This window comes from Tachyglossus aculeatus, chromosome 9 (genome assembly GCF_015852505.1).
Source record: "Tachyglossus aculeatus isolate mTacAcu1 chromosome 9, mTacAcu1.pri, whole genome shotgun sequence".
Taxonomy (NCBI): Eukaryota; Metazoa; Chordata; class Mammalia; order Monotremata; family Tachyglossidae; genus Tachyglossus; species Tachyglossus aculeatus.
The window spans coordinates 62,075,041-62,101,422 of NC_052074.1; the positions used below are offsets into that span (position 1 = coordinate 62,075,041).

A 26,382-nucleotide genomic window follows, 5' to 3' on the forward strand; every position below is an offset into this window, starting at 1 on the left:
ATGGTATTTTTCTGTGGTATTTGTTAAGCGCTTACTGTGGACCAGGCACTCTTTGCAGGCTGGGGTAGATACAAGGTAATCAGGTTGGACACAGTCCCTGCTCCATGTGGGGTTCACAGTCTTAATACCCATTTTATAAATGAGGGAACTGAGGCACAGAGAAGTGAAAGACTTGCCCAGGGTCCCATAGCGGACGAGTGGCGAAACCAGGGTTAGAAGCCACGAACTGCTGATTCCCGGGCCCATGCTCTCAGTCTCTTTAGCCAAGAAAGCCAAATGCTATTACTCACCCAGAGCTCATTTGGAGGGTTTTGTCCTCAGCGGCGTGGCTCAGTGGAAAGAGCGCGGACTTTGGAGTCAGAGGTCGCGGGTTCAAATCCCGCCTCTGCCACTTGTCAGCTGTGTGACTTTGGGCAAGTCGCCTCACTTCTCTGGGCCTGTTACCTCATCTGGAAAATGGGGACCAAGACTGTGAGCCCCACGTGGGACAACCTGATCACCTTATATCCCCCCCACGGTGCTTTGCACATAGTAAGCGCTTAATAAATGCCATTATCATCATCATCATATGCTCCGGGAGAGGGACTCTGATGATGTTAGAAGCTGTTGGTTCTCACCCTGCTGGAGCCAGAGGCAAGAGAAAATCAGATTTCATTTAGGTTCCCAGCAAAATTCTCATGACTAATCTTACCTTGGATTAGTATCAGATAGACTAAAAGGCCTCCTGGCTTGAAGTCTTCTATTAGGAGGAGAAAACAAAATAAAATTCTGGTCCATCGTTGGTAGAGATTCTGATACCGTTTTAGCATTCTGAGTCCCAGAATGCCGGTATTTTTTTTAAAACCATAAATAGAGACACGGGCTCACTGATTCCAACTCATTGTACTGCGGAGAAACAATTTTTACTGTACTCTGCCAAGTGTTTAGTACATCGCTCTGCCCCCAGTAAACATTCAATGAATAGACAAAGTGGATATAGAGCTTGGGCCTGGGAGTTAGAAGGTCATGAGTTCTAATCCCAGCTCTACCGCGTGTCTGCTGTGTGACCTTGGGCAAGTCACTTTACGTCTCTGTGCCTCAGTTCCCGCGTCTGTGAAATGGGGATTGAGACTGGGAGCCTCACGTGGGCCAGGGACTGTGTCCAACTCGATTTGCTTGTATCCACCCCGCCGCTTAGTACAGTGCCTGGCAGATGTTAAGTGCTTAAATACCATTGTTATTATCATTATTATTATTATTATTATTATTATTAGTTTCCCTAGCAGCGGACGTCTGCTTCCGGTGGGGACTGACTCTTCAGCCTCAGCCGTTCAGGTGTGTGGCTACTTGCTTTGCCCCTCCCCATCGAGCTTCTTCCTGAGGTGATGAGATGATCTTCCCAAGCGCTTAGTACAGTGCTCTGTACACAGTAAGTGCTCAATAAATACGATTGATGATGATGATGATGATCACCCTCCTCCCCCTCTCCATTCCCCCCCGGCTTACCTCCTTCCCTTCCCCACAGCACCTGTATATATGTATATATGTTTGTACGGATTTATTACTCTATTTATTTATTTATTTTACCTGTACATATCTATTCTATTTATTTTATTTTGTTACTATGTTTTGTTTTGTTCTCTGTCTCCCCCTTCTAGACTGTGAGCCCACTGTTGGGTAGGGACCGTCTCTATGTGTTGCCAACTTGGACTTCCCAAGCGCTTAGTACGGTGCTCTGCATAAAGTAAGCGCTCAATAAGTACGATTGATTGATTGATTGATGATTTAGAATGGAAACCACCATGACAGCAGTGTCTCCACAGGCAGAATGGTCTATGGGAACCCCAAACCTCTAAATATGTGCCTCCTTCCTTACAGAGAACCAGGAGAATCAGTCAATCAATCAATCAATCAATCAATCGTATTTATTGAGCGCATACTGTGTGCAGAGCACTGGACTAAGCAGCGTGGCTCAGTGGAAAGAGACCGGGCTTTGGAGTCAGAGGTCAGGGGTTCAAATCCCGGCTCCGCCAATTGTCAGCTGGGTGACTTTGGGCAAGTCACTTTACTTCTCTGGGCCTCAGTTACCTCATCTGTAAAATGGGGATTAAGACTGTGAGCCCCTTGTTACAACTTGATCACCTTGTAACCTTCCCAGCGCTTAGAACAGTGCTTTTCACATAGTAAGCGCTTAATAAATGCCATTATTATTATTATTATTATTATTATTATTATTATCATTATTCTGTGGGCCTCAGTTACCTCATTTGTAAAATGGGGATTAAGACTGTGAGCCCCCTGTGGGACCACCCGATCACCTTGTAACCTCCCCGGTGCTTAGAACAGTGCTTTGCACAGAGTAAGCGCTTAATAAATGCCGTCATTATTATTATTATTATAGGAGACGGAGTTGTGGGAGCGGAGAGGCATATTATATCACCACTTAGGTTGAGCTAGGGGTTTATGAGGAGGCTGGAATTGGGCTCGACAATTACCCCAGTTCTACTCCTTGACTCCAAATTATCCCCACCCTTTCAAGAGCTATGGATAATCCAGAAAATGAATTTTTTCGGCCGCTGGATGTCAATTCATTGTGGGCCGGGAACGCGTCTACCAATTCCGCCGTATTGTACTCTCCCAAGCGCTTACGACAGCGCTCTGCAGCAATAACCACTCAATAAATAACCACTTCAGTAACCAAATTCAACAACCAATAACCACTTCACTTCTCTGGGCCTCAGTTACCTCATCTGTAAAAATGGGGATTAAGACTGTGAAGCCCCAAGTGGGACAACCCGATTACCTTGTATCCCCCCCCAGCACTTAGTAAGCGCTTAACAAATGCCAGAATAATTATCATTCTTATTAATAAATAGCATGAATTGACTCAGTGATTGAATGATTGACAGTGAATTTGAAGAACCATTCATTACGGACCAGTTATTTCATTCATTTACTCAGTCGTATTTATTGAGCGCTTACCGTGTGCGCAGCACTGTACTAAGCACCAGGGAGAGTACAAAACAGCAATAAACAGGCACATTCCCTGCCCACAATGAGTCACGGTCTTAGAAGGGGGGACGGACGTTAATTTTTTAATATTCTCTTGGTTATTTTGTACACTTTCATAGCCTTTATTTTGCCGGCCCGCCGGCAGGTCAAGATTTCTTTTTCAATTGTTCTTTCCTGCCGCAGCAGAAATCTGAGTAAATGGATCATTTGCTATTTTGAGACAACTGTTCCAAAAGGCATTGATCTCAGAAATGGTTACCATGGGAATGAGCACATATGTTCTAACTCTACAACTTGTGGTTTAGTCATCCCTTCTCTTGAGAAACAAACAGCTGGGGGGGATGAGTTGTGTGTGTGTGTGTGTGTATTTGTGTGCATTCTCACACGCACTCCTATGAAACGGGTTTTGATCATCTCTTTCTGTAAGATTAAAAAGAGAGGAAATTCTTCTTAGCCCGCTGTTGGGTCGGGACCGTCTCTAGATGTTGCCAACTTGGACTTCCCAAGCGCTTAGTACAGTGCTCTGCACACAGTAAACGCTCAATAAATACAATTGAATGAGTGAATGAGTACATATTCATCCTATTTATTTTATTTTGTTAGTATGTTTTGTTTTGTTGTCTGTCTCCCCTTTCTAGACTGTGAGCCCACTGTTGGGTTGGGACCGTCTCTATATGTTGCCAACTTGGACTTCCCGAGCGCTTAGTACAGTGCTCTGCACTCAGTAAGCACTCAATAAACACTATTGAATGAGTGCATGAGTACATATTGATTCTATTTATTTTATTTTGTTAATATGTTTTGTTTTGCTGTCTGCCTCCCCCTTCTAGACTGTGAGCCCGCTGTTGGGTCGGGACCGTCTCTATATGCTGCCAACTTGTACTTCCCAAGCGCTTAGTACAGTGCTCTGCACAGAGTAAGCGCTCAATAAATACGATTGAATGAGTGCATGAGTACATATTCATCCTATTTATTTTATTTTGTTAGTATGTTTTGTTTTGTTCTCCGTCTCCCCCTTCTAGACTGTGAGCCCGCTGTTGGGTCGGGATCGTCTCCATATGTTGTCAACTTGTACTTCCCAAGCACTTAGTACAGTGCTCTGCACACAGTAAGCGCTCAATAAATGCCATTGAATGAGTGCATGAGTACATATTGATTCTATTTATTTTATTTTGTTAATATGTTTTGTTTTGTTGTCTCTCTCCCCCTTCTAGACTGTGAGCCCGCTGTCGGGTCGGGACCGTCTCTATATGTTGCCAACTTGTACTTCCCAAGCGCTTAGTACAGTGCTCTGCACACAGTAAGCGCTCAATAAATACGATTGATTGATTAATAAATGCCATTATTATTATTATTATTATTTCTCAAGTGTTTATGTTTGTACATATTTATTACTCCATTTATTTATTTATTTATTTATTTTACTTGTACATATCTATTCTATTTATTTTATCTTGTTAGTATGTTTGGTTTTTTTGTCTGTCTCCCCCTTTTAGGCTGTGAGCCCACTTTTGGGTAGGGACCGTCTCTATATGTTGCCAACTTGTACTTCCCAAGCGCTTAGTACAGTGCTCTGCACACAGTAAGCGCTCAATAAATACAATTTTTTGATTAATAAATGCCATTATTATTATTATTATTTCTCAAGTGTTTATGTTTGTACATATTTATTACTCTATTTATGTATTTACTTGTACATATCTATTCTATTTATTTTATTTTGTTAGTATGTTTGGTTTTGTTCTCTGTCTCCCCCTTTTAGGCTGTGAGCCCACTGTTGGGTAGGGACCGTCTCTAGATGTTGCCAACTTGTACTTCCCAAGCGCTTAGTACGGTGCTCTGCACACAGTAAGCGCTCAATAAATACGATTGATTGATTGATGCTCTGTGCCAAGTACATGCTCAGTAAATACCACCGATGGACTGATTAAACTGGGAACAATTTTGGGGATTGGGGTGGCCTCGGCTTTGGGGGGCTTGGAGGAAGCGGCTTAAAGATGGAGAGAGGGAGCAGAGCAAAGGGGAAATGGAAGACTAGGGACTGTCTCTATATGTTGCCAATTTGTACTTCCCAAGCGCTTAGTACAGTGCTCTGCACACAGTAAGTGCTCAATAAATACGATTGATTGATTGATTGATTGAAGAAGCAGTGTGGCCTAGGGGATAGAGCAGGGGCCCGGGAATCAGAAGGACCTGGGTTCTAATCCCGCTCTGCCTGCTGTGTGACCTTGGGCAAGTCACTTTACTTCTCTGGGCCTCAGTTCCCTCATCTTAAAGCCCCACATGGGACAACCTGATCACCTTGTATCCTCCTCAGTGCTTAGAACAGTGCTTCGCACATAGTAAGCCCTTAACAAATGCCATTATTATTATTATTACTATTATAGTGCCTGGCACATAATAAACACTTATAGCACTGGGAAAAAAAAGGAGGAGACAGAAAGGGAGAGGAGAATCAGAAAAAAACCCCCATCCCCTACCCATCTGCATGGACACAAGATCATCATCAATCATATTTATTGAGCGCTTACTATGTGCAGAGCACTGTACTAAGCGCTTGGGAAGTACAAACTGGCAACATATAGAGACAGTCCCTACCCAACAGTGGGCTCACAGTCTGTTCATTAAGTGCTTACTATGTGCAAAGCACTGTTCTAAGCACTGGGGGGTTACAAAGTGATCCAGTTGTCCCACGGGGTGGGCTCCCAGTCTTAATCCCCATTTTACAGATGAGGGAACTGAGGCCCAGAGAAGTGAAGTGACTTGCCCAAAGTCACACAGCTGACAATTGGCAGAGCCAGGATTTGAACCCATGCCCTCTGACTCCAAAGCCCACAATCTTTCCACTGAGCTATGCTGCTTCTCCAAAGCAAAGACAAGATGTCTTTACCAGTTCAGGCATGTTGAGATTGTTAAAATGTTTTGTTTTGTTGTCTGTCTCCCCCTTCTAGATTGTGAGCCCGCTGTTGGGTCCGTCTCTATATGTTGCCAACTTGGACTTCCCAAGCGCTTAGTACAGTGCTCTGCACACAGTAAGTGCTCAATAAATACAATTGAATGAATGAATGCTGCTGGGTAGAAAGGCCCTGTCATCCGGGAAATCAAAGCAGAAGACAGATACAAAGCGGCCAGGGAGAGGGAGGGAATTTGAGCTTTCTTGAATCCTTGTCATTTGGACTGCTTCCATACTCAGTCAACTCCCAGGAAAATTCTCACCAGTTCAGTGACCGGATCCGATTTATCTCTTTAAAGCAGGTTTTTGCGGCCGAAGAAAGTCTTTTAGCTGGAGCTGACCTAAGGTTAGAAAGCTATTAACAGTAGGCCGACAAGCACGAGGGAAGAAACGTTCACTTCCCCATTGCAGATATGTCTAGGGACGCATCTTTTTAGGGTATTTATTAAGTGCTTACTATGTGTCAGGCCTTGAACTAAGCGCTGGGGTAGATCTGAGCTAATCAGCTGGGACGCAGTCCCAAATAATGATAATAATAATAATAATAATAATAATAATAATGGTACTCATTAATAATAATAATAATAATAATAGCATTTATTAAGCACTTACTATGTGCAAAGCACTGATCTAAGCGCTGAGCACTTACTAGGTGCCAGACACTGTTCTGAGCACTGGGGTGGGCCCAAGCTAATCAGATTGGACACACGTACTTTCCCACAGGGGGGTCACAGTCTTAATCCCCATTTTCCAGATGAGGTAACTGAGGCCCAGAGAAGTGAAGTGGTTTGCCCAAGGTAACACAGCAGACAAGTGGCGGAGCCGGGATTAGAACCCTCGACCTTCTGACTCCCAAGCCCGGGCTCTTTCCACTGAGCCACATTGCTTCTTACTTTCCCAAGCGCTTAGTACAGTGCTCTGCACACAGCAAGTGCTCAATAAATATGCCTAGTTGATTGATTCTTCTTTCCAGTAGACGCCAGCCCGTGGATCAGTGGGGATAAAAATGAAGGACGAGTCTGTTTCCTGCTGCAGTGTACTCTCCCGAGCGCTTAGCACAGTAAGTAATAATAATAATAATAATAATGGCATTTGTTAAGCGCTTACTACGTGCAGAGCACTGTTCTAAGCGCTGGGGGGGTTACAAGGTGATCAAGTTGTCCCATGTGGGGCTCACAGTCTTAACCCCCATTTTACAGATGAGGGAACTGAGGCTCAGAGAAGTTAAGTGACTTGCCCAAGTAAGTGTTCAATCAATACGACCGAGTGAATGAATGTTCCTGAGGCCTTCCCATTCATTCATTCATTCAATCGTATTTATTGAGCGCTTACTGTGTGCAGAGCACTGGACTAAGTGCTTGGGAAGTACAAGTTGGCAACATATAGAGACTATATGAGTCTCTACTATATGAGTCTCTACGGCCCTACTGAGAGCTCACCTCCTCCAGGAGGCCTTCCCAGACTGAGCCCCTTCCTTCCTCTCCCCGTCGTCCCCCTCTCCATCCCCTCCATCTTACCTCCTTCCCTTCCCCACAGCACCTGTATATATGTATATTTATGTTTGTACATATTTATTACTCTATTTATTTAATTTACTTGTACATATCTATTCTATTTATTTTATTTTGTTAGTGTGTTGGGTTTTGTTCTCCGTCTCCCCCTTTTAGATTGTGAGCCCACTGTTGGGTAGGGACCGTCTCTAGATCATCATCATCATCAATCGTATTTATTGAGCGCTTACTATGTGCAGAGCACTGTACTAAGCGCTTGGGAAGTACAAATTGGCAACATATAGAGACAGTCCCTACCCAACAGTGGGCTCACAGTCTAAAAGGGGGAGACAGAGCACAAAACCAAACATACTAACAAAATAAAATAAATAGAATAGAATATGTACAAGTAAAATAAATAGAGTAATAAATATGTACAACCATATATACATATATACAGGTGCTGTGGGGAAGGGAAGGAGGTAAGATGGGGGGATGGAGAGGGGGACGAGGGAGAGAGGAAGGAAGCACTCAATAAATACGATCACCATCATCATCAATCGTATTTATTGAGCGCTTACTATGTGCAGAGCACTGTACTAAGCGCTTGGGTAGTACAAATTGGCAACATATAGAGACAGTCCCTACCCAACAGTGATTGATGATGATGATGATAGAGACGGTCCCCGGTGGGCTCACAGTCTAGAAGGGGGAGACAGAGAACAAAACACAACGTATTAACAAAATGAAATAAATAGAATAAACATGTACGAATAGAATAAATCAATAAATAGCCCCCCAGACTGAGCCCCCCTTTTTCCTCTGTTCCTCCTCCCCTCCCCATTGCCCCCACTCCCTCCCTCTGCTCTACCCCCTTCCCCACCCCACGGCACTTGGGTATATTTGTACATATTTATCATCATCAATCGTGTTTATTGAGCGCTTACTATGCGCAGAGCACTGTACTAAGCGCTTGGGAAGTACAAATTGGCAACATATATGTATGATTCCATTCATTTTTTTAATGAGGTGTAGCTATCTATAATTATATTTATCTGTTTTGATGCTATTGGGGCCTGTCTCCTTGTTTTTTCTGGTTGTCTGTCTCCCCCTTCTAGACTCTGAGCCTGTTGTTGGGTAGAGATTGGCTCTATCTGGTGCCAAATTGGACTTTCCAGGCGCTTAGTCCACTACTCCGCCCAGACTGAGCCCCCTTTCTCCTTTCCTCCTCCCCATCCTCCCGCCGTACCCCCTTCCCCTCCCCACAGCACCTGTATATATGTTTGTACAGATTTATTACTCTATTTATTTTACTTGTACATATTCACTATTACTAAGCACTTAGTACAGTGCTCTGCACACAGTAAGCGCTCAATAAATACGATTGATTGATTACTATTCTATTTATTTTGTTAACACTGTGCATCTAGCTTTACTTCTATTTATTCTGATGACCTGACACCCGTCCACGTGTTTTGGTTTGTCGCCTGTCTCATTCATTCAGTCGTATTTATTGAGCGCTTACTGTGTGCAGAGCACTGTACTGAGCGCTTGGGAAGTCCAAGTTGGCAACATCTAGAGACGGTCCCTACCCGACAGTGGGCTCGCAGTCTAGAAGGGGGAGACAGAGAACAAAACAAAACATATTAGCAAACTAAAATAAATAGAATAGATATGTACAAGTAAAATAAATAAATAAATAGAGTAATAAATATGTACAAACATATATACATATATACCGGTATAGACACATATACAGGTTTATATGTATATTCATTCATTCATTCATTCAATCGTATCTATTGAGCGCTTACTTAGTCTCCCCCTCCTAGACTGTGAGCCTACTGTTGGGTAGGGACTGTCTCTATATGTTGCCAACTTGGACTTCCCAAGCGCTTAGTACAGTGCTCTGCACACAGTAAGCGCTCAGTAAATACAATTGATTGATTGATTGATTGATATTTATAATTATATTTATTTATATCGATGCCTGTTGACTTGTTTTGATTCTATCTGTTCTGATGATTTTGACACCTTGCCTCCGTGTTTTGTTTTGTTGTCTGACTCCCCTTTCTAGACCGTGAGCCCGTTGTTGGGTAGGGACCGTCTCTAGATGTTGCCGACTTGTACTTCCCAAGCGCTTAGTACAGGGCTCTGCACACAGTAAGCGCTCCATAAATACGATTGAATGAATGAAAAGTAAGCGCCCAATAAATACAATTGAATGAATGAATGAAAAGTAAGCACTCAATAAATACGATTGAATGATGAATGAAAAGTAAGCGCTCAATAAATACGACTGAATGAATGAATGAAAAGGAAGCGCCCAATAAATACAATTGAATGAATGAATGAAAAGTAGGGGCTCAATGAATATGAATGAATGAATGAATGAAAAGTAAGTGCTCAATAAATACGATTGAATGAATGAAAAGTAAGTGCTCCATAAATACGATTGAATGAATGAAAAGTAAGCGCTCAATAAATACAAATGAATGAATGAATGAAAAGTAAGCGTCCAATAAATACGATAGAATGAATGAATGAAAAGTAAACGCCCAATAAATACGATTGAATGAATGAATGAAAAGTTAGTGCCCAATAAATACGATTGAATTAACGAATGAAAAGTAAGCGCTCAATAAATACGAATGAATGAATGAAAAGTAGGCGCCCAATAAATACGGATGAATGAACGAATGAAAAGTAAGCGCTCAATAAATATGATTGAATGAATGAATGAAAAGTAAGCGCCCAATAAATACGATTGAGTGAATGAATGAAAAGTAAGCGCCCAATAAATACGATTGAATGAATGAATGAATGAAACATAAGTGCTCAATAAATACGATTGAATGATGAATGAAAAGTAAGCGCTCAATAAATACGATTGAATGATGAATGAAAAGTAAGCGCTCAATAAATACGATTGAATGATGAATGAAAAGTAAGCACTCAATAAGTACGGTTGAATGAACGAATGAAAAATAAACGCCCAATAAATACGAATGAATGAACGAATGAAAGGTAAGCGCTCAATAAGTACGATTGAATGAACGAATGAAAAGTAAGCGCCCAATAAATACGAATGAATGAATGAATGAAAAGTAAGTGCCCAATAAATACGAATGAATGAATGAATGAAAAGTAAGCGCCCAATAAATACGAATGAATGAATGAATGAAAAGTAAGTGCCCAATAAATCCGATTGAATGATGAATGAAAAGTAAATCCGATTGAATGATGAATGAAAAGTAAGCACTCAATAAGTACGGTTGAATGAACGAATGAAAAATAAACGCCCAATAAATACGAATGAATGAACGAATGAAAGGTAAGCGCTCAATAAGTACGATTGAATGAACGAATGAAAAGTAAGCGCCCAATAAATACGAATGAATGAATGAATGAAAAGTAAGTGCCCAATAAATACGAATGAATGAATGAAAAGTAAGCGCCCAATAAATACGAATGAATGAATGAATGAAAAGTAAGTGCCCAATAAATCCGATTGAATGATGAATGAAAAGTAAATCCGATTGAATGATGAATGAAAAGTAAGTGCTCAATAAGCACGATTGAATGAACGAATGAAAAGTAAGCGCCCAATAAATACGATTGAATGAATGAATGAAAAGTAAGCACCCAATAAATACGAATGAATGAATGAAAAGTAAGCACCCAATAAATACGATTGAATGAATGAATGAAAAGTAAGCGCTCAATAAATATGAATTAAATGATGACTGAAAAGTAAGCACTCAATAAATACGATTGAATGAATGAAAAGTAAGCGCTCAATAAATACTATTGAATGAATGAAAAGTAAGCGCTCAGTAAATACGATTGAATGAACGAATGAAAAGTAAGCGCCCAATAAATACGAATGAATGAATGAATGAAAAGTAAGCGCCCAATAAATGCGGATGAATGAATGAATGAAAAGTAAGCGCCCAATAAATACGATTGAATGAATGAATGAAAAGTAAGCGCTCAATAAATACGATTGAATGAATGAATGAAAAGTAAGCGCTCAATAAATACGATTGAATGAATGAATGAAAAGCACTCAATAAATATGATTGAATGATGACTGAAAAGTAAGCGCTCAATAAATACGATTGAATGAATGAAAAGTAAGCGCTCAATAAATACGATTGAATGAACGAATGAAAAGTAAGCGCTCAATAAATACGATTGAATGATGAATGAAAAGTAAGCGCTCAATAAGTACGGTTGAATGAACGAATGAAAAGTAAGCGCCCAATAAATACGAATGAATGAACGAATGAAAAGTAAGTACTCAATAAGCGCGATTGAATGAATGAATGAAAAGTAAGCGCCCAATACATACGAATGAATGAATGAATGAATGAAAAGTAAGCGCTCAATAAATACAATTGAATGAATGAATGAAAAGTAAGCGCCCAATAAATACGAATGAATGAATGAAAACTAGGTGCCCAATAAATACGATTGAATGAATGAATGAAAAATAAGCGCCCAATAAATACGAATGAATGAAGGAATGAAAAGCAAGCGCCCAATAAATACGAATGAATGAATGAATGAAAAGTAAGTGCCCAATAAATACGAATGACTGAATGAATGAAAAGTAAGCGCCCAATAAATACGAATGAATGAATGAAGGAAAAGTAAGCGCCCAATAAATACGATTGAATGAATGAATGAAAAGTAAGCGCCCAATAAATACGAATGAATGAATGAACGAATGAAAGAATGAATGAATGAAAAGTAAGCGCTCAATAAATACGAACGAACGAACGAACGAATGAATGACGGCCTAGCCGGGCGGGGGCTGGGGGTTTGGGCCCAATCAGGAGCGGGCTTTGTGTGGCCAATCGGAGGCCTCGTTACATTGCGGAAGAGCCAGCGGGGCCGGAGCCGCTCTGCGCACGCCCCGCTGGGCGCGCCCCGCGGTCCCCTGCGCATGCCCGGAGCCCCTCGGCGCGCGCCCGGAGCCCGTGGGCGCGCGCCCTTCGGCCTTCTGCGCACGCCCGGCTGCGCCCGCCCGACGGCGCCGGCCTTGAGCCCCTCTGCGCATGCTCGGAGGCCGGGTGGGGCCCGCGCGGTTGCTAAGCAACGTCCTGGACCGCGGGATGCAGGCCCTGGTGCAGCAGGAGATCCGGGCCTTCTCCCGGGCCCGCCTGCGGAAGCAGTGCACCCGGGTTACCACGGTAACGGGCAAGAGGATGCTGGAGACGTGGAAGGATGCTCGCTGGCACGTCCTGGAGGAAGGGGAGCCCCGCGGAGGGGCGGAGGCCTGGGGTTACGTGCAGGACCTCCGCCTGGACCTGCAGGTCGGGCTCATTAAACCCTGGCTGCTGCTGGGTGAGTGGATGGGCCGCCCACTCTTCCAAAAATAACATTTGGTAAGCGCCCTGACCACGGGCCAGACAATCAATCAATCAATCAGTCGTATTTATTGAGCGCTTACTGAGTTCAGACACTGTACAAAATAACAGTGTACAAAAAAAAATGTGGTAAGCGCCCTGACCACGGGCCAGACAATCAATCAATCAATCAATCGTATTTATTGAGCGCTTACTGAGTTCAGACACTGTACAAAATAACAATGTACGAAAAAATAACATGTGGTAAGCGCCTTGACCCCGGGCCCGACAATCAATCAATCTGTCGTATTTATTGAGCGCTTATTGAGTTGACACTGTACAACTACTACTAATGATGGTATTTGTTAAGCGCTTACTATGTGCAAAGCACTGTTCTAAGCACTGGGGAGGTTACAAGGTGATCAGGTTGTCCCACGGGGGTTAATCCCCATTTTACATCTGAGGGAACTGAGGCCCAGAGAAGGGAAGTGACTTGCCCAAGGTCACCCGGCTGACAGTTGGTGGAGCCGGGATTTGAACCCATGACCTCTGACTCCAAAGCCCGGGCTCTTTCCACTGAGCCACGCTGTTAAGTGCTTACTATGTGCTTAACTTAGACTGTGAGCCCACTGTTGGGTAGGGACTGTCTCTATATGTTGCCAATTTGTACTTCCCAAGCGCTTAGTACAGTGCTCTGCACATAGTAAACGCTCAATAAATACGATTGATGATGATGATGATGTGCAAAGCACTGTTCTAAGCGCTGGGCACTGTTCTAAGCACTGGGGGGTGGGGGTATGAGTTAATCAGGTGGGACAGGCCATGCCCCACATAATAATCTTCATCATAATAATAATGAAGGCATTTGGTGAGCACTTACTATGTGCAAAGCACTGTTCTAAGCACTGGGGGAGGGTACAAGGTGATCAGGTTGTCCCACAGTCTTAATCCCCATTTTACGGATGAAGAAACTGAGGCTCAGAGAAGTAAAGTGACTTGCCCAAGGTCACACAGCAGACAGGTGGCGGAGCTGGGATTAGAACCCATCACCTCTGGCTCCCAAGCCCGGGCTCTTTCCACTGAGCCACGCTGCTTCTCTAATAATCATAATGATGGTATTTGTTAAGCGCTTACTATGTGCCAAGCACTGTTCTAAGCGCTGGGGAGGTTACAAGGTGATCAGGTTGTCCCACGGGGGGCGCACAGTCTTCATCCCCAGTTTACAGATGAGGTCACTGAGGCCCAGAGAAGTGAAGTGACTTGCCCAAGGTCACACAGCTGACAGTTGGCGGAGCCGGGATTCGAACCCCTGACCTCTGACTCCAAAGCCCGGGCTCTTTCCACTGAGCCATGCTGCTTCTCCTACCCAGCGCTTTGGACCGTTGTTGACAATAATAAATACCATTTTTTAAAAAAGTGGTTCCTGTGTACCAAGCACTGTGTTAAGCAGTCGGGGGGATAATAATAATAATAATAATGGCATTTGTTAAGCGCTTACTATGTGCAAAGCACTGTTCTAAGCGCTGAGGGGATACAAGGTGATCAGGTTGTCCCACGCGGGGCTCACAGTCTTCATCCCCATTTTACAGATGAGGGAACTGAGGCTCAGAGAAGTGAAGTGACTTGCCCAAGGTCACACCGCAGACATGTGGCGGAGCCGGGATTCAAACCCATGACCTCTGACTCCAAAGCCCGGGCTCTTTCCACTGAGCCATGCTGCTTCTCCTACCCAGCGCTTAGGACCGTTGTTGACAATAATAAATACCGTTTTTTAAAAAAGTGGCTCCTGTGTACCAAGCACTGTGTTAAGCAGTCGGGGGGTAATAATAATAATAATAATAATGACATTTGTTAAGCGCTTATTATGTGCAAAGCACTGTTCTAAGCGCTGAGGGGATACAAGGTGATCAGGTTGTCCCACGTGGGGCTCACAGTCTTCATCCCCATTTTACAGATGAGGGAACTGAGGCTCAGAGAAGTGAAGGGACTTGCCCAAGGTCACACAGCAGACGTGGCGGAGCCGGGATTCGAACCCATGACCTTTGACTCCAAAGCCCGGGCTCTTTCCACTGAGCCATGCTGCTTCTCCTACCCAGCGCTTAGGACCGTTGTTGACAATAATAAATACCGTTTTTTAAAAAAGTGGCTCCTGTGTACCAAGCACTGTGTTAAGCAGTCGGGGGGTAATAATAATAATAATAATAATGACATGTGTTAAGCGCTTATTATGTGCAAAGCCCTGTTCTAAGCGCTGAGGGGATACAAGGTGATCAGGTTGTCCCACGCGGGGCTCACAGTCTTCATCCCCATTTTACAGATGAGGGAACTGAGGCTCAGAGACATTAAGTGACTTGCCCAAGGTCACACAGCAGACATGTGGCGGAGCCGGGATTCGAACCCATGACCTTTGACTCCAAAGCCCGGGCGCTTTCCACTGAGCCATGCTGCTTCTCCTACCCAGCGCTTAGGACAGTTGGTGACAATAATAAATACCATTTTCTTTAAAAAGTGGCTCCAAAAGTGTACCAAGCGCTGTGGGGTAGATACAATGCAATCAGATTAGACACTGGGTAACCGGGAGGGAGAACGGGTATTTCATTCCCATTTTACAGATGAGGAAAGTGAGGCCAGGAGAAGACACGTGCAGGGGCCAGACTGGGATTAGATGTTGCCAACTTGTACTTCCCAAGCGCTCAGTCCAGTGCTCTGCACACAGTGAGCGCTCAGTAAATACGACGGAATGAAAGGCGTCCTAACTTTCCGGGAGAACTGGATTTTTAAGCGCTTTGTACAGTGCCGTGCACACTGTCGGCGCTCAAAAGGTACGACTGACTGAATGAAGGATCCTCCCACCAGGCCACACTGCCTCTTCTAAGGCAGAAAGATGGTAGAGATGCCAGGTGTGTCTTATTGAGAACAGTGCTTTGCACATAGTAAGCGCTTAATAAATGCCATTATTATTATTATTATTATTATTATTATTATTATTATTATTGAAACATCCCCTCGTTACGCCGGCAGAACCAGAGGGAGGGGGCTGGTGCCATCACGCATTTCTTACTCTATTTAATTATTTTACTTGTCCATATCTATTCTATTTATTTTATTTTGTTCCTATGTTTGGTTTTGTTGTCTGTCTCCCCCTTCTAGACTGTGAGCCCGCTGTTGGGTAGGGACCGTCCCTATATTACTTCCCAAGCGCTTAGTCCAGTGCTCTGCACACAGTAAGCGCTCAGTAAATAGGATTGATTGATTGATTGATCACAAAAACAGGGGTGGGGACCGTCTCTATATGTTGCCAACTTGGACTTCCCAAGCGCTTAGTCCAGTGCTCTGCACACAGTAAGCGCTCAATAAATACAATTGATTGATTGATTGATCACAAAAACGGGTGGGGACCGTCTCTATATGTTGCCAACTTGGACTTCCCAAGCGCTTAGTCCAGTGCTCTGCATGCAGTAAGCGCTCAATAAATATGATTGATTGATCACAAAAACAGGGGTGGGGACCGTCTCTATATGTTGCCAACTTGGCCTTCCCAAGCGCTTAGTCCAGTGCTCTGCACGCAGTAAGCGCTCAGTAAGTACGATTGATTGATTGATTGATTGATTGATTGATCACAAAAACGGGTGGGGACCGTCTCTATATGTTGCCAACTTGGACTTCCCAAGCGCTTAGTCCAGTGCTCTGCACACAGTAAGCGCTCAGTAAATACGATTGATTGATGGATCACAAAAGCAGGGGTGGGGACCGTCTCTATATGTTGCCAACTTGGCCTTCCCAAGCGCTTAGTCCAGTGCTCTGCACGCAGTAAGCGCTCAATAAATACGATTGATTGATTGATCACAAAAACAGGGGTGGGGACCGTCTCTATATGTTGCCAACTTGGCCTTCCCAAGCGCTTAGTCCAGTGTTCTGCACACAGTAAGCGCTCAGTAAATACGATTGATTGATTGATTGATTGATTGATTGATCACAAAAACGGGTGGGGACCGTCTCTATATGTTGCCGACTTGGCCTTCCCAAGCGCTTAGTCCAGTGCTCTGCACACAGTAAGCGCTCAATAAATACGATTGATTGATCACAAAAAACGGGTGGGGACCATCTCTATATGTTGCCAACTTGGACTTCCCAAGCGCTTAGTCCAGTGCCCTGCACACAGTAAGCGCTCAGTAAGTATGATTGATTGCTTGATTGATCACAAAAACGGGTGGGGACCGTCTCTATATGTTGCCAACTTGGACTTCCCAAGCGCTTAGTCCAGTGCTCTGCACACAGTAAGCGCTCAATAAATACGATTGATTGATCACAAAAACGGGTGGGGACCGTCTCTATATGTTGCCAACTTGGACTTCCCAAGCGCTTAGTCCAGTGCTCTGCACGCAGTCAGCGCTCAATAAATACGATTGATTGATTGATTGATCACAAAAACAGGTGGGGACCGCCTCTATATGTTGCCAACTTGGACTTCCCAAGCGCTTAGTCCAGTGCTCTGCACGCAGTAAGCGCTCAGTAAATACGATTGATTGATTGATTGATCACAAAAACAGGGGTGGGGTTTTAGACGTGAGGCCCTTTGTCTACCCCTGCCAAAGATCACAGTGAGCTTCGCTCGGCACAAATCGTTCAAATCGTCCCTTCGGGATCATCCGACTGTCCTCCGCGGCACAATCCGTCGGACTCTCCCGAGCGCTCAGGACAGCGCTCTGCCCCGAGGAGGTGCCAAGTCAGTACCATTGATTGATTGGTTTGATTGACATGAATGATCTTTAACAGGCTCTCAAGATGCTGCTCATGACCTGGACACCCTGAAAAAATACAAGGTAAACAGTGGGGGCCACTGTGTGTGCTGTCTTTCATTCATTCATTCATTCAATGGTATGTATCGAGCACTGTACTAAGCGTTTGGGAAGTCCAAGTTGGCAACATCTAGAGACGGTCCCTACCCAACAGCGGGCTCACAGTCTAGGAGGGGGAGACAGACAACAAAGCAAAACATATTAACAAAATAAAATAAATAGAATATGTAAATATTCATTCATTCAATCATATTTATCGAGCGCTTACTGTGTGCAGAGCACTGTAGTAAGCGCTTGGGAAGTCCAGGTTGGCAACATATAGAGACGGTCCCTACCCAACAGCGGGCTCACAGTCTAGAAGGGGGAGACAGACAACAAAACATATTAACAAAATAAAATAAATAGAATATGTAAATATTCATTCATTCATTCAGTCGGGTTTATCGAGCGCTTACTGTGTGCAGAGCACTGGACTAAGCGCTTGGGAAGTCCAAGTTGGCAACATCTAGAGACGGTCCCTACCCAACAGCGGGCTCACACTCTAGAAGGGGGAGACAGACAACAAAACGTATTAACAAAATAAAATAAATAGAATATGTAAATACTCATTCATTCATTTAATCGTATTTTTCTAGCGCTTACTGTGTGCAGAGCACTATACTAAGCGCTTGGGAAGTCCAAGTTGGCAACATATAGAGACGGCCCCTACCCAACAGCCGGCTCACTGTCTTATGTGGTGACTCTACTAAGATCTTATCCGACAGGTTGTAAACTCATTGTGAGCAGGGACTGTGTCTGTTTATTGTAATATTATACTCTCCCAAGCGCTTAGTACAGTGTTCCGCACACAGTAAGCGCTCAATAAATATGAACGACCGATTGCCTGACTAAGGTGGCTGCGTCCAGATGGGCTTCTGTGTTAATCCAAGGACTTCTCCTGTCTTGACACTTATCCCCGTTCTGCCAGTTGTCAGCTGCGTGACTTTGGGCAAGTCACTTCCCTGTGCCTCAGTTACCTCATCTGAGAAATGGGGATTAAGATTGTGAGCCCCCTGTGGGACAACCTGATCACCTTGCAACCTCCCCAGCGCTTAGAACAGTGCTTTGCACATAGTAAACACTTAATAAATGCCATTATTATTATTATTATTATTATTATTATCATTATTATCAACCTCCTCTCAGAGCTCCCTGCCTCCTGCCTCTCCCCACTCCAGCCCACACTTCGCTCCGCTGCCCGGATCATTTTTCCACAAAAACGTTCGCTCCGTGTTTCCCCACTCCTCAGGAAATCTAGCGGTTGTCCCTCCACCTCCACCTCAAGCAGAAACTCCTCACCATCAGCTTTAATAATAATAATAATTATTATCATTTATATTATTATAAATATAATTATTATCATTGTTCCTATGGTCTTCGTTAAGTGATTACTGTGTGTGCCAGGCCTCGTGTCCAACCCGATCACTCTGTATCGCCGTGGGAAGCATTACAGCGTAAGTGGGTAGAGCCCGGACATGGGAGTTAGAAGGTCATGGGTTCTAATCCTGGCTTTGCCACTTGTCTGCTGGGTGCCCTGGGGCAAGTCATTTCACTCCTGTGCCTCATGTGTAAAATACCTGTATATATGTATATATGTTTGTACATATTTATTACTCTATTTATTTTACTTGTACATATCTATTCTATTTATTTTATTTTGTTAGGATGTTTGGTTTTGTTCTCTGTCTCCCCCTTTTAGACTGTGAGCCCACTGTTGGGTAGGGACTGTCTCTATATGTTGCCAATTTGTACTTCCCAAGCGCTTAGTACAGTGCTCTGCACATAGTAAGCGCTCAATAAATACGATTGATGATGATGATGAGGAGGAGGATTAAGACTGTGAGCCCCGTGTGGGACAAGGGCTGTGTCCAACCCGGTTTGCTTGTAATAATAAATGCCATTATTATTATTATTATTATTGAAACATCCCCTCGTTACGCTGGCAGAACCAGAGGGAGGGGGCTGGTGCCATCACGTATTTATTACTCTATTTATTTTACCTGTACATATCTATTCTATTTTATTTTGTTAATACGTTTTGTTTTGTTGTCTGTCTCCCCCTTCTCCCCCTTTTCTACCCCAGTGCTTCGAACAGCGCTTAGCACATAGCGCTTAACAAATACCCTGATTACGATTATTTTGAGTGATTGCACATCCTCCCCCCCAACGCAGCCATTCACGATATAGCCTCAGTTTTCAGCCGTGAAATCCAGCTGTACCGTGGCCTGGGCATGTTCTGCCGTGCATCCTGGCCCTAACCGTTCACCGTCCGTGCCCATCTGTGGCTACTTTCTGCACTCTCCACCCCAAAATACCTGCTTTTCCGCACTCCGAGATCTGGTGAGCGGAAAGAGGATTCGTGGGAAGGGGGCCGTGGGGCAATCGGGCGAGGATTTGAGGAGGGGCCGGCCGGCCATCGGGTGGGCACTTCGATGCGGACGTCAAGATCCATTCAGTCGGATTCATTGAGCGCTTGCTTGTAAAGATCATCATCAATCATCATCAGTCGTATTTATTGAGCGCTTACTATGTGCAGAGCACTGGACTAAGCGCTTGGGAAGTACAAATTGGCAACATATAGAGACAGTCCCTACCCAACAGTGGGCTCACAGTCTAAAAGGGGGAGACAGAGAACAAAACCAGACATACTAACAAAATAAAATAAATAGGATAGATATGTACAAGTAAAATAAATAAATAAATAGAGTGATAAATATGTACAACCATATATACATATAGATATATATAGATATACATAAAGATCGTCGTGCTAAGCGCTCGGGAGAGTGCAGTGGATCATTAAACAGACACGTTCCCTGCCCACAACGAGCTTGCAGTCTAGAGGGGGACGCAGACGTTAATAGAAATAAATTATAGATATGGACATTAAGTGCTGGGGGGTGGAGAGGGGGGATGAATAAAGGCTGCAAGACGGGGGGACGCAGAAGGGAGTGGGAGAAGAGGGGAGGGGGGCTTAGAGAAGGCCTCTTGAAGGAGATGGGCCTTCAGTAAGGCTTTGAATCAATCAATCAATCAATCGTATTTATTGAGCGCTTACTATGTGCAGAGCACTGTACTAAGCGCTTGGGAAGTACAAATTGGCAACACATAGAGACAGTCCCTACCCAACAGTGGGCTCACAGTCACAGTCACAGTCCCTCTTTGAAGAGGGAAGGGAGAGGGACCGGCTGTTGGATTTGAGGAGGGAGGGCGTCCCGGGCCAGAGGCAGGACGTGGGCGAGAAGTCAAGACTAGGGCAAGGACCCAGAAGTGGAAATGATACCATTGTCGGGGACTAATTGTCACTTCAAGCCCACTGCCCATATGGCCCGAAACAGGAATTGTCCTCAGATTTCCGAAATCTGCCCGGCCCAGTGAGGATTAGGGCAGAAACCTTTCCTGGTCCACATAATCTCTGGGATTGGCAGTGGCTTCTGCAATAATTTAGAGTAATAATAATAATGATGATGGTATTTGTTAAGCGCTTACTATGCGCTTACTATTCATTCAGTCGTATTTATTGATCGCTTACTGTGTGCAGAGCACTGTACTAAGCTCTTGGGAAATGAGTATTAGGGCCTGGCCAGATGGTCAGCTCTCTAAACTCCTTCCCTGCTCCACAGCACCTCTATATATGTATATATGTTTGTACATACTTATTACTCCTGTATATATGTATATATGTTTGTACATATTTATTACTCTATTTATTTTACTTGTACATATCTATTCTATTTATTTTATTTTGTTAGTATGTTTGGTTTTGTTCTCTGTCTCCCCTTTTTAGACTGTGAGCCCACTGTTGGGTAGGGACTGTCTCTATATGTTGCCAATCTGTACTTCCCAAGCGCTTAGTACAGTGCTCTGCACATAGTAAGTGCTCAATAAATACGATTGATGATGATGATGATACAAGTTGGCAACATAGAGAGATGGTCCCTACCCGACAGCGGGCTCACAATCTAGAAGGTCTGCTCTAAGCGCCGGGGAGGTTTACAGGGTGATCAGGCTGTCCCACGGGGGGCTCACAGTTTTAATCCCCATTTGAACAGATGAGGTAACTGAGGCCCAGAGAAGTGAAGTGACTTGCCCAGAGTCACGCAGCCGACAAGCGGCCGAGCCGGGATTTGAACCCATGACCTCTGACTCCAAAGCCCGGGCTCTTTCCACTGAGCCACGCTGCTTCTCAGCTTCTCAGAGTAGTAGTAGTAGAGGTATTTAATAAGCGATACCTCCCACTGAGGTAATTACCAGGGGAGCAGATTCAAATCAATCCCTATCCCTCAGTAGGCGGCCCTTCTTAATGGAGATTAACAGGTAAGTGGGCAAGTCACTTCACTTCTCTGTGCCTCAGTTCCCTCATCTGTAAAATGGGAATTAAGACTGTGAGCCCCCCGTGGGACAATCTGATCACCTTGTAACCTCCCAGCGCTTAGAACAGTGCTTTGCACATAGTAAGCGCTTAATAAATGCCATCGTTATTGTTATTATTCATTCGTTCGATCATATTTACTGAGCACTTACTGCGTACAAAGCACTTTACTGAGCGCTTGGGAGAGTACAATATAGCAACAAACGGATACGTTCCCGGCCCATAACAAGCTCACAGTCTAGAGGCGGAGGCAGACGTTAATATAAATTGATAAATTGAATAAATAAAGAGCAATAATAGTAAGTGAGGAAAAAAAACAATAACGGAAACACAAAGACTTTGGCTAACCCCCTTTTGCGTTTACTTTAAGGTCACCCACATTCTCAACGTGGCATATGGAGTAGAAAACGCCTTCCTCGGCGATTTCACCTATAAGAACATTTCCATCTTGGACCTGCCTGAGACCAACATCGTATCTTACTTTCCGGAATGCTTTGAGTTTATCGAGCAAGGCAAATCGGAGGTGAGTGGTTGTTTGGGAAGGGGTGGTTGGGAGGGGACATTACAACAGAATTAGCAGGCACGTAGTAAATAGCAGCACTTTAACGTGGGATTTTCTAATCCCCCTATTTTTATTCAGTGGCCATTTTACAGTTCCTTCTCTCCCTAAAATCCCTGACTTCTTGTCTCCATCCAGAAGGAAGCAGAGAACGAAGCCCCACGCTGTTTTCCGGGCCTCGTTTATCCCTGGATTTTTTAAAAGCCCAAGTCAGTCCGACCGATATCAAAACTGCTCCATCTCTGCCACGAATCATTTAGGATATCAGGCTCCTGTTTGCATTTGTCTGACACTGTGTTCTCCTTCTCGTGCGTAATATCATTTTCCCGTTACCCCGGCCCACATTTCACCTAGCAACCTCAGTCCGGTGCCTTGTTACGGTTTCCATTTCAGGCTTAAATGACACTCGGACCGTGCAAACCGATCACCGTACTGTTTTCTTAGATCGCGAGCTTAATTAATTTGCGGCCACCTCACGACTTTTGCAGATGCTTTTGGTTTATAAAGAGAAAACCGAGGTGAGTTCCAGAAGCCGCGTTATTGAAGGGGATTATAGTTGGCAGATACGATTAGTACAAGGGAAAAACAAAAAGCAAGAATGCCAAGTAAGGCTTTCCTATTCGTAAGTTAACTAGCTGGTAAAAGATTCATGTCTGTTTCTTATTAAAATCATTCCTATCTCTTGGTCATTCATTCATTCAGCCAGTCATATTTATTGAGCGCTTACTGCATGCAGTGCTCTGTACTAAGTGCCCGGTCTTTATGTCAGGCCAGTAACTTGCACCAATATTAATACCATTTTAAAATGATCAATTAGAATATGAAAACGCAGAGGTTGGAAAACAGCCGGGTGACCTTGGGCAAGTCATCTCACTTCTCTGGGCCTCATCTGCCCCGTTTATTCATTCATTCATTCATTCAATCATGTTTATTGAGCGCTTACTGTGTGCAGAGCACTGTACTAAGCGCTTGGGAAGTACATTATAGAGACGGTCCCTACCCAACAACGGGCTCACAGTCTAGAAAGGGGCGACAGACAAAACATGTGGGCAGGTGTCAAGTCATCAGAACAAATAAAGCTAGATGCACATCATTAACAAAATAAACAGAATAGTAAATATGTACAAGATATTTTATAAAATGGGGATTGGGACTGTGAGCCCCACGTGGGACAGGGACTGTGCACGACCTGATTAGCTTGTCTCTACCAGCACTTAATAGAGTGTCTGGTACATAGGAAGCACTTAACAAATACCACTTAATAAAATAATTAAGAAAATAAAATTAATAAAAATAATAAAATAATTAATAAAAAAGTCGGGGCTATTTGTAACTATTAAATAGAGTATGCGTTATAAATATATATATTTAAATATATACCTGTATATATGTTTGTACATATTTATTACTCTATTTATTTATTTATTTATTTTGCTTCTACAGATCATCATCATCATCATCATCATCATCATCATCAATCGTATTTATTGAGCGCTTACTGTGTGCAGAGCACTGGACTAAGCGCTTGGGAAGTACAAGTTGGCAACATATAGAGACAGTCCCGACCCAACAGTGGGCTCACAGTCTAAAAGGGGGAGACAGAGAACAAAACCAAACATACTAACAAAATAAAATAAATAGAATAGATATGTACAAGTAAAATAAATAGAGTAATAAATATGTACAAACATATATACATATATACAGATCTATTTATTTTATTTTGTTAGTACGTTTGGTTTTGTTCTCTGTCTCCCCCTTTTAGACTGTGAAGCCCACTGTTGGGTAGGGACTGTCTCTATATGTTGCCAACTTGTCCTTCCCAAGCGCTTAGTCCAGTGCTGTGCACACAGTAAGCGCTCAATAAATACGACTGATGGATCGATTGATTTAAATAACGCATTTTAGACTCCAAAGTGCCGTCTCATCTGTCTTCTCGTTTGCCCTCACCGCAGCCGGGTGACATGTGGGAGGGGAGAAGGAAGCAGGTGTGGTTGCCCCCATTTTAGAGCTGAGGGAACCGAGGCCCGGAGAAGGGAAGTGACTTGCCCAGGGCAGAGCCGGGATCAGCAGCCGCTTCTGCTTCTCAGGTGGTCCCGCTGTATCGTTTTCCAGGGAGCAGAAGGTTCAGAGGGCCGGTGCTCCGTGCGCGTGGTCGGATCGGCTTCCCGAAACGAGGCGGTCACGCGCCGGCTCCTCTTTTCCGTCCTCCCAGGGCGGGGTGGTCCTCGTGCACTGCAACGCGGGCGTCTCCAGGGCCGCGGCCGTGGTCATCGGGTTCCTGATGAAGAGCGAGGAGCTGACCCTGCCGAGGGCCTTGGCGGCGGTGAAGAGCGCCAGGCCGGCGGCCCGTCCGAACTCGGGCTTCCTGGACCAGCTGCGCGGATACCAGCCGGCCCGGAACGGCCAGTAGGCCGGGAATCCCGGGCCGGCCCGAGGAGACGGTTCGTGGAACCGGTCCATCCGTCGGGGCTGTTTATCGAGCACTTCCTGAAGAAGGAGCACCGTTCTGCTCCCTTTAATCCGGGTTCAGAAAGATTCATTCATTCGGTCGTATTTATTGAGCGCTCGCTGCGTGCAGGGCTCTGCGTTAAGCGCTTGGGAGAGTACAATACAACAATAAACAGACACATTTCCTGCCCATAGTAAGCTTACAGTCTCGAGGCGGGGGGACAGAAATCAAGTCAAATAAAGAAATGGCGGATATGGTGCCATGAGGCTGGGAGGGGGGAAGCGAGTAAGGGCGAGGCAGAAGGGAGTGGGAGAAGAGGAAAGGAGGGCCTTAGTCTGGGAAGCCTGGAGGAAGGCTTTGAAGTAGAGTAATTGTCGGATTTGAGGAGGGAGGGCACTGGGGGAGTATAATACAACAGGGTTAGTCTTCCTGTCCGCAAGGAGCTTACAGTCTAGCGCTTAGAACGGTGCCCGGCACATAGTAATCGCTTCATAAATATCATTAAAAAAAATTAGAGGGGGAGCAGAATAGGCCTCCTGGAGGAAGGCTTTGAAGAAGAGGAGAGTAATTGTCGGATTTGAGGAGGGAGGGCACTGGGGGAGTATAATACAACAGGGTTAGTCTTCCTGTCCGCAAGGAGCTTACAGTCTAGCGCTTAGAACAGTGCCCGGCACGTAGTAATCGCTTCATAAATATCATTAAAAAAAATTAGAGGGGGAGCAGAATAGGCCTCCTGGAGGAAGGCTTTGAAGTAGAGGAGAGTAATTGTCGGATTTGAGGAGGGAGGGCACTGGGGGAGTATAATGCAACAGGGTTAGTCTTCCTGTCCGCAAGGAGCTTACAGTCTAGCGCTTAGAACAGTGCCTGGCACATAGTAATCGCTTCATAAATATCATTAAAAAAAATTAGAGGGGGAGCAGAATAGAATGGCCCCTCTCAGGATCACACCTGCAGAGTTCCCAGTCCTCTACCAGTCTGGGCTATGGGAGGGGGAGTCAAACCGAGGCTTGCCCATTCCATTCCCAGCTTGGGCAGTGGCTAGCGAGCGGAAGATAATCTGCTATAAGTCAAAACTGTCAAAACTCACCCGAGCTGGACAGCAGCAGCACAGGAGAGAGTCGAGGGCAGAGACTCAAGCTGCGACTTGTCCTCCCCAAGCGCTTAGTACAGCGCTCTGCACACAGTAGGCGCTCAATAAATACGATTGAACGAAGAGGCCGCTTCCAGATTTTTACCCAGAAAACTATGACTGCACACGGAGGTGGGACAATCTGGGAGAGACGCGTCCTCGGACTCTCTACGGCTCAGAGACGACTTGGTGGCATAAGACTGGACAATAAAATGGCATTTTATTCTGATTCTAGTTGCTGAGC

The 26,382-nt window shown here is 44.5% G+C and overlaps 2 protein-coding genes across 2 annotated transcripts in view; one reads left to right on the plus strand and one right to left on the minus strand.

Moving 5' to 3' along the window:
- The window catches only part of NCKAP1 (NCK associated protein 1), a 165,215-nt gene that overhangs the window by 98,589 nt on the left and 40,244 nt on the right, over positions 1 to 26,382 (minus strand). The gene's annotated exons all lie outside the window — the stretch shown is intronic.
- DUSP19 (dual specificity phosphatase 19) lies at positions 12,547 to 25,334 on the plus strand. The gene is made up of 4 exons (XM_038751737.1): positions 12,547 to 12,786; positions 17,565 to 17,611; positions 22,369 to 22,521; positions 24,773 to 25,334. Exons 1-4 carry the CDS (start codon positions 12,555 to 12,557, stop codon positions 24,968 to 24,970), a joined length of 630 nt encoding a protein of 209 aa, XP_038607665.1. The 5' UTR covers positions 12,547 to 12,554; the 3' UTR covers positions 24,971 to 25,334.